The sequence below is a fragment of the Oncorhynchus kisutch genome, unplaced genomic scaffold (genome assembly GCF_002021735.2).
Source record: "Oncorhynchus kisutch isolate 150728-3 unplaced genomic scaffold, Okis_V2 scaffold817, whole genome shotgun sequence".
In the NCBI taxonomy this organism is placed as follows: domain Eukaryota; kingdom Metazoa; phylum Chordata; class Actinopteri; order Salmoniformes; family Salmonidae; genus Oncorhynchus; species Oncorhynchus kisutch.
The window spans coordinates 99,213-108,370 of record NW_022262762.1 but is presented as its reverse complement, the minus strand read 5'-3'; the positions used below and the strand labels follow the sequence as shown (position 1 = coordinate 108,370).

The window sequence follows — 9,158 nt, the reverse complement described above, 5'->3', positions numbered from 1 at the left end:
TTAAGATGGTTAGGAAAGCCCTTTTAAAGAGCCACCAGTTATCCTCTACTGACGGGATGAGGTTAGTATCCTTCCAGGATACCCGGGCCAGGTCGATTAGAAAGGCCTGCTCGCTGATGTGTTGTAGGGAGAGTTTGACAGCGATGAGGGGTGGTCATTTGACCGTGGACCCATTACGCACATAGGCAATGAGGCAGTGATGGCTGTGATCCTGGTTGAAGACAGCAGAGGTGTATTTAAAGGGAAAGTTGGTCAGGATGATATCTAAGAGGGTGACCATTGTTACGGATTTAGAGTTGTACCTGGTGGTTTCCTTGATAATTTGTGTGAGATTGAGGGCATCTAGCTTAGATTGTAGGATGGCTGGGGTGTTAAGCTGGTCCCAGTTCAGGTCACCTAACAGTACGAACTCTGAAGATAGATGGGGGGAAATTAATTCACATATGGTGTCCAGGGCACAGCTGTGGGCTGAAGGGGGTCTATAACAAGCGGCAACGGTGAGAGACTTGTTTCTGGAAAGGTGGATTTTTAAAAGTAGAAGCTCTAATTGTTTTGGGCACAGACCTTGATAGTACGACAGAACTCTGCAGTAGATTGCAACTCCGCCCCCTTTAGCATTTCTATCTTGTCGGAAAATGTTATAGTTAGAGATGGAAATTTCAGGATTATCAGAGGGGTACGAAGCCAGATAGAACTATTCAGACATTCCAAATCAGGCTTCATCCATTTCATGAAGGTGGATATTGATCCAACCATTTCAATAGTAATGACCGGGCTGATGGAAACAGGATATGCCTGTACAATTTTATAAATGCAGACAATTTGTTAGGCCGTTTGACATGGTGGGGTCTTTTTGTGTCAGTAAAAATGTAAAAACGAGAAATGGCGGTGGAAACTCCTTTATGAGCAAATATTTATATAATAACCATCACATCTTAGTTAACTTGGAGTCACGTGATGATATGTTGTGTGGTCCTCCCACTACGACTTGGGAACCCATGTAGTTTATTAGGCTACAGATTAAATAAATGATGAACTTCACAGGGTGATGAAACTGCACGTGATGAGCTTGATGCTCCATTCCAATACATTTTGATGGTCTTGTTCTGATGACATGATGATTGATTGATTGGTTGCCATTTGACAAATAAAATAATATCGCTCTCATCCATAATAATCTCATCATGTAGGTAGCCTACCAACACTGTATCTGTGAGCTGCTGGCTACAGTGCACGGGACAAGAGAATTTTTGCTATATAATGCAACAGTTTTGTTAAACCATCAGTACAGTTGAAAATGCGATGGAAACCATTGGGAATTTAACAGCAAAAGTTATTTATTTGTCACGCAAAGCCTTTAATCTGCAATAAGTTTGATAGAAACATTTCTGGCGGGAAAATGCTGATGTTGATGCTTTTTCCAATCAAAATCCAATCAGATTTTCACATTGATCAAGGATTTCTTTTGTTGAAATGATGTGGAAACAATGTTTATTCAACCAGTGGGAGGCTTGTAAATTCCCCCAGGAAAGTGGAACAAGGAATTCTTCTTTGAGACAATGATAAACAGCAATCCTTGGGAGAGTTGTGGTGGATATTATAAAATAAGGATCTGCTGGAGTCCAAGTCAAACCAAGATTCTTTATTTCTGAGCTTAGAGAGAATAACAGAGTTACACAGCGCAGTGTAGACAGTCTGAATGCCTGAAGCATTGAGTGATGAGCACATATCTTTATAGTTTCCTGTTCCTGGGCGGGACTTTATTCATACAAGGACACAGGTGCAAATTGGTTTGCAACACAGGATGATAGTCCCAAGAACAGGAGATTATAATAGGACAGTTTCACAAGGTTAGTCACATACTCAGTTATGTGGACACACATACAATTAACATTTTCTATTACAGTCTGAATATTTTCATTTCATTAAATCATCAGTGGGCCAACAATGCAAATGTCAACAATGGAACTAATGCATCACATCCAAATATCACTTGATTATCTGTAGTGCTGGAGGAATGACACACCCAGATAAACACATACATAGAGTTTAAAAAAAGGACCATTTAAACACATCAAATGACAATCAAATCAAATGTATTTATATAGCCCTTTGTACATCAGCTGATATCTCAAAGTGCTGTACAGAAACCCAGCCTAAAACCCCAAACAGCAAGCAATGCAGGTGTAGAAGCACTGATCTACTCTATATTCAAACTGACAGACTCCATATTCACTTCATGTTTTCTAATAAAAACATACAAATATATGTGTTTGAGTACACTTTGTACCATTTAATTTCACATGGTATAAACAAGTAAACACATTCTCAGTCAACAATATAAGACAATGGACAATGATATGTGAAATATGAGTTCACACACTAGGATAAGTAAGTATACTCTCCTGTGTGGATTCTCACATGACTTTTAAGTGTCTGTGATGAGTAATATGTCTTCCCACAGTCTGAACATTTGTAAGGCTTCTCCCCTGTGTGCAGTCTCATGTGTTCCTTCAGGCTTCCTAAATGGGTAAAACACTTTGAACACTGGGAGCAGTGGTAAGGCTTCTCCCCTGTGTGTATTCACTCATGACTTCTCAGGCTTTATAAAGGGCCAAAACTGTTTCCACACTGGGCGCAATGTTATGGTGTCTCCCTAGTGTATTCGCTCATGAGCATTGAGGGTGTCTAAGCGCTTAAAACTCTTCCCACATTGAGAGCAAATGTGTGGCTCCACTCCTGTGTGTATCCTCTCATGTCTTTTCAGGCTAGCTAAATGGTTAAAACTCTTTCCACATTGTGAGCAGTAGTAAGGCTTCACCCCTGTGTGCAGTCTCATGTGTTCCTTCAGGCTTCCTAACCGGATAAAACACTTTCCACACTGGGTGCAATGGTAAGGCTTCACCCCTGTGTGTATTTTCTTGTGAGTTTTGAGGGTGTCTAACCGCTTAAACCGCTTTCCACACTGGGAGCAATGGAAAGGCCTGTTCTGTGTGTGCGTTCGCTCATGAGCTTTCAGATTTCCTAAGTGGCTAAAACTCTTTCCACACCGGGCGCAATTTTGTGTCTTCGGTTCTACGTGTCCCCTCTCATGTCTTTTCAGGCTTCCTAACCTGGTAAAACTCTTTCCAATCTGGGAGCAGAGGTGTCGTCTTGCTGGTTCGGACGTCTTTGGTTCCTCGAAGAATGGTTTTCCTCCTGCCAAAGACAGTGTTTATTTAAAGAGAGAACAGAATTAAATCTCCACATCATAAAACTGCCTTGCTATGAGGTTTAATCTTGTCTTGGTAAAGGAGAAATGTTCACTAACAGGGATGTAAACACATTTGTGCACAGAATATGAGAGAAATAAGGTTTTGAAACATGGGACCAACACTTTTTATTTTTGTAAATACTTATTTCCCACCATAATTTGCAAATAAATTCATAAAAAATCCTACAATGTGATTTTCAGGATTTTTTTTCTTCTCATTTTGTCCGTCATAGTTGAAGTGTACCTATGATGAACATCTTGGCCATGTTCTGTTATAATCTCCACCCGGCACAGCCAGAAGAGGACTGGCCACCCCACATATGCTCTCTCTAATTCTCTCTTTCTTTCTCTCTCTCGGAGGACCTGAGCCCTAGGACCATGCCCCAGGACTACCTGACATGATGACTCCTTGCTGTCCCCAGTCCACCTGACCGTGCTGCTGCTCCAGTTTCAACTGTTCTGCCTTATTATTATTCGACCTTGCTGGTCATTTATGAACATTTGAACATCTTGGCCATGTTCTGTTATAATCTCCACCCGGCACAGCCAGAAGAGGACTGGCCACCCCACATAGCCTGGTTCCTTTCTAGGTTTCTTCCTAGGTTTTGGCCTTTCTAGGGAGTTTTTCCTAGCCACCGTGCTTCTACACCTGCATTGCTTGTTGTTTGGGGTTTTAGGCTGGGTTTCTGTACAGCACTTTAAGATATCAGCTGATGTACGAAGGGCTATATAAATAAATTTGATTTGATGAAAATTACAGGCCTCTCTCATCTTTTTAAGTGGGAGAACTTGCACAATTGGTGGATGACTAAATATTTTTTCCCCCACTGTATGTTCTCTCTCCACTTGTCATGGAAATTGCAAGATTATGTTATAACGCTTGTATTGCACTATAATGGTTGTTTTATTCGACAGAATAGAGTATTCTGTTAACTATTGTGTGTGTGTTCTACTGAGGATGGGCCTCTATGAGATAACACTGACAGGGGAGATTTACGATGTCTTTGGGTGATAAAACCTAAAGAGAATTCCAGAGAACATGAGGTAATGGTTCTGTTCTATACCGTACCAGGAAGAGACGGTTCCAGACACTGGTCTATACAATGAAAACTGTTGACACAGCAGAGATGCTGTTTACTATGTATTGTAAATATCTTTCATACAAATCTTAACCTTGTGGCCATTCTATGTATCTGTTGTTCGTCATGTAGGTTGAAAGGGGTGTATCTTGGTTATAAAAGTACCTTTGTACTTTTGTTTTGCCACTCTCAACGGATCATTAGAAAAATGGTGAATCGTTGACAAGTCATTGCTATTGAAAAGCTCTTATTATTAAAGATGTAGTTTAAGTATAACTCTGACTTGGTGTGATAAGTTCGTATCTCCTCATTTGATAGTAAAGAAATTAACCACCACACTATCTGGCCAACATGCTCCACTCTAGTCTCCACTGGCTATCTGGCCAACAGGCTCCACTCTAGTCTCCACTGGCTATCTGGCCAACAGGCTCCACTCTAGGCTCCACTGGCTATCTGGCCAACATGCTCCACTGGCTATCTGGCCAACATGCTCCACTCTAGTCTCCACTGGCTATCTGGCCAACAGGCTCCACTCTAGGCTCCACTGGCTATCTGGCTCCACTCTAGTCTCCACTGACTATCTGGCCAACATGCTCCACTCTAGTCTCCACTGGCTATCTAGCCAACAGGCTCCACTCTAGTCTCCACTAGCTATCTGGCCAACAGGCTCCACTCTAATCTCCACTGGCTATCTGGCCAACATGCTCCACTCTAGTCTCCACTGACTATCTGACCAACAGGCTCCACTAGCTATCTGGCCAACAGGCTCCACTCTATTCAGTATCTTCGGATGATGTGTGCCTGGTAGCGCTAATCTACTCTTTTCCTTTCAGCAGGTTAATACCTGCCTGGCGCCTGATAAAGGAATAGATATCTTTACGGTAATTATTCCACCCTGAAACTGTATGACGGGTGTGAAATGTATTAGTTATAAGGCTATAATAATGTGTGTGTAGGACAAGACTAGGACGTTACTATTTAGCAATGTAAGCAGAAGTATAGTTGAGACATTCAAGGAGAAGAGGAACTGTCGACAGACATCTTGTGACAACTGTTAACAGGAAGGAAGTCTCCCCACCCAGGGAGGGGAGAAACCGTTAGGCTTGCGGTAGATTATGGAACATGTGGCAGAATAAGCTAAGCAATATATGGGTAGAACATTGGGATAGAGTTACAGAAGAGGGGCATTTATAAAGTGTATGTTATAACCAAATGTGAGGTATAAAAGGCTATGTGCAATGTACGATTTTCAGAACGTTCTCTGAATAAAGGATTGACCTATTGCAGACTGAGACTTTGTCTAGTTCTTCTATTAAACCCCAACCTCGGGGGAACTGGTCAAGGTTTACGTGATTGTTGGGATTAAACATTCTCGTGACGGCGCCCCAACAAAATCTCTATCTTTACCCCCCTTTACAATGATCTGTGAAGTTATTTGGATTTTTACGAATTACCTGATTCAGCATGCTGAGAAAGCTAGGTTCATTGATTCACTATTACCTGATTCAGCATGCTGAGAAAGCTAGGTTCATTGATTCACTATTACCTGATTCAGCATGCTGAGAAAGCTAGGTTCATTGATTCACTATTACCTGATTCAGCATGCTGAGAAAGCTAGGTTAATACCTGCCTGGCGCCCCAACAAAATCTCTAACAATACCGCTACAGAATTAGCATAGTAGGCCATGTAACTTAAGGTTACCTGAAATACATTTTGGTATCTGTACTGATGGTGCAAACGCCATGACAGGGAGACATAGTGGAGTGGTAACGCGCGTGCAAACAGTTGCTCCTGACGCCACTTGGGTCACAGAGTTATGTGCATCCTTTCAAGCACACCCTTCTCAGTAACCTGTGGTGAGTTATTCAAAAAATTTTGATGAACAAATAAGGTTTTATATGAAAGATGCTTAAATAAAGAACAAAATGATATCATTATTATTTGTGTCCTGGTCCTATAAGAGCTCTTTGTCACTTCCCACGAGCCGAGTTTTGACAAAAACTCACACTCATTCTTATGTTTAATAAATGTATCATATAGTGTGTGTGCGGCAGGCTTACAGTGATGTAAAAAAAAAACATTTGAGAGTAGCACCCTGTGCTGGAGGAAGCTGGAGGTTGAATGTTTGAAGGGGTACGGAACTATAAAAAGTTTGGCAACCACTGCTCTACATCATACAATGTTTCTATTCCTCATCGATCCACGTGGATTTAACAGTTTTTACAGTCGTTTTCTTAATGGCTCATTAGTAACTGGGATAAGTAATTTTCATAAATGTGTCAAGGGCAGCGTCTGGTTGGTCATCATTACACACCACGGAGAAACAAACATTATTTACATCAACAACATAGGAATCACTACAAAACTTATTGTATGACCTCTTTTACACAATATTAGGCCCAGCCTTTGGAACGGTGGTTTTCCTAGACATGGCTACTATATTGTGATCACTACATCTGATCGATTTGGATACTGCTTTAAACCCCATTTCTGCAGCATTAGTCAAGATATGATCAAACCATGTTGATGATTTCATTCCTCTACTGTTTGTCACTACCCTGGTAGGTTGACTGATAACCTGAACCAGGTTGCCAGCACTGGTTACAGTTTGAAGCTTTCTCTTGAGTGGGCAGCCTGATCACAGCTTTCCTTCAGTATTAGTTAATTAATTAAAACAGGACAAATTGAAGTGTCTGGAATTTATTTTGCCTGTTCTAGAGTCTTGTAAAGAGAGGGGGGTTGACTGGGACAGGCAATGTAACATCCATAATGTTTTTAGGAAAAGTTTTTGTAAAACATGCACCTTACATCAGATCATCTTGAAACTTTCTCTCCAAAGCTAACTTTCATCAAGGTTTTATATGGTCAATTGGTTTCTCTCTTTTCATTGGCAGAATCCTTTTTCAGTGTTATGATATTCATAACATCCATATCCACCAGTCTATCTTCCTGTCAACTAACAGAACTCTGCTGGTTGTCCTGGTAACAGATACCAGTCCATCTTCCTGTCAACTAACAGAACTCTGCTGGTTGTCCTGGTAACAGATACCAGTGGGAAGTTCTATTGTATTTGTTAAAACTAAACTACAGCACTTACTTTGATGAGTCAAATCTGATCCTTTCTTCTCTTCTCCTCCTCTCACAGTTCCACTCAGCCCCGTTGTTTTCCTGCAGTCCTCCAGCAGCACAGACAACCTCTTCATACCCAGCAGTAAGGTGCTACCGGGAGAGGCACGATACAGGGACTCCGGGAGGGAGGAAGGGCTAGCGTTGTCCTCGTAACCATAAAGAGGGTACACAGACACATATCATTATGGATGCTGATGTCACTGTTGTCATAAAGTGCTTTACAGAAACCCAGCCCAGACCCAGAGAGAGCAAGCTGTACCATCTGGTGTTCTGATCTGGAGAGACTCTTCTCTGCCTCGTCAGCATCAGGATGTTGTTGAGGCTCCCCAGAGGATCCACGATAGTCATGTCTCTCTCCTGTGTGAACGAGAACATCAAACAGGTGGTAAACTTATGATCTACTATTACAATCACAAAGGGTCTTACAAGAGCATTAATATCTCTAAACGGGGCCTAAAATGCAAATATTAAAGGGTTGTTCAACCAAATGGGTGCTTTTGGAGAATTCAATAAATCTAATTGAAAAAATATGTACCAGTGGCAGATTGACCCTTTAACAATTCCTACAGTACTGAACAACATATTCAAGTGTAGAACTTCAGTAGAATGCCACTTTAAAAACACACATTAGTTCAACAATGGCATCGTTTGTGCCCCTGTTTTTAAAACAGAACTCACTGATGGTAATCGGATATTCTGACTCCTCCTCCTTCTTGACTCCTAAAACGTCTTCCTCCTCCTCTTTTATTGAGATAGCCTCCTCTTCCTCTTTCACTCCAAAAGGTTCTTCCTCTTCTTTCACTACATTCTCTTCTTTCAATGTTATGACATCTTCCTCCTCTTTGATTATGAAAGCTTCTACCTCCTCTTCCTCCACGCTGACAACCTCTTTCCCATCTTCCTCTTTCACTGTAATATCATCCTCTTCTTCTTTCAATGTGATAGCCTCCTCTTCCTCCTTTATCATCCTGAAAGCTTCTTCTGTCTCCTCCTCTTTCACTCCCAAAATGTCTTCCTCCTTCACCTTTACTGAGACAGCATCCTCTTCCTCTCTAAAAGGTTCTTTCTCTCCTTTCACTGTATCCTCCTCTTCTTCTTCCATGTTCAGCGCCAGAGCTTCTTTCTGCAAACAGCAGACATCCTCTTCTTTAGCAGGGGAGGAGTAGTTTAGTGAGCTCATGGTCAGGGATGTTAGCTAGCTAGTTAGCATTAGCGTCTAGCCTAGTGCTAACCTCAGTATCAATCTTTAACACGTTTGCAAATTGACCATGCGAATTAGGTTAAAGTTAACCAGTTGATACGTCAACTTAACTGCGTTTACAACACTGAGATTAGATAATGTACATTAACATGGTCTAAAACGTCAATCTTTCAGTGTTATGTTGTCTAGCAAGCTATCGACGTGGTTGAAAGAGTTGGCGCCTTGTTGTTCTTGAAGAAGCGTCCGTCCAGTCCATTATACGTCACGGAAGAATCATCACCTGAAAGACGCTCGTCGCCATCTGCTGGCTGGAGTGGGTAACGCAGTTTGGAAACAATAGTTACTAAATTTATTGTATTGGAAAGAACGTCATAATAATTTAACAATAAGCTGATATATTTTCTATTACGTCTTACAACTAATACTTTCCTGTACACAGACGTAGAAGCTTAATATGAATATGTAGATGATGAATAAATACTTCTATGAATAGGT

General features: G+C 41.3%; 1 protein-coding gene across 1 annotated transcript; it reads right to left on the bottom strand.

Moving 5' to 3' along the window:
* Positions 1 to 1,627: 1,627 nt before the first annotated feature.
* On the bottom strand, positions 1,628 to 8,976 carry LOC109877117 (cilia- and flagella-associated protein 251-like). The gene is made up of 3 exons (XM_031816539.1): positions 8,141 to 8,976; positions 7,431 to 7,819; positions 1,628 to 3,198 (listed from the first exon to the last, which is right to left on the bottom strand). Exons 1-2 carry the CDS (start codon positions 8,640 to 8,642, stop codon positions 7,533 to 7,535), a joined length of 789 nt encoding a protein of 262 aa, XP_031672399.1. The 5' UTR covers positions 8,643 to 8,976; the 3' UTR covers positions 1,628 to 3,198; positions 7,431 to 7,532.
* Positions 8,977 to 9,158: the final 182 nt, after the last annotated feature.

Coding starts and splice junctions, on each gene's coding strand:
- LOC109877117 (XM_031816539.1), bottom strand. CDS start 8,642: ATGAGCTCACTAAACTACTCCTCCCCTGCTAAAGAAGAGGATGTCTGC. Junction 7,820..8,140: donor AGAATATCCGATTACCATCA/GTGAGTTCTGTT, acceptor TCGTTCACACAG/GAGAGAGACATGACTATCGT.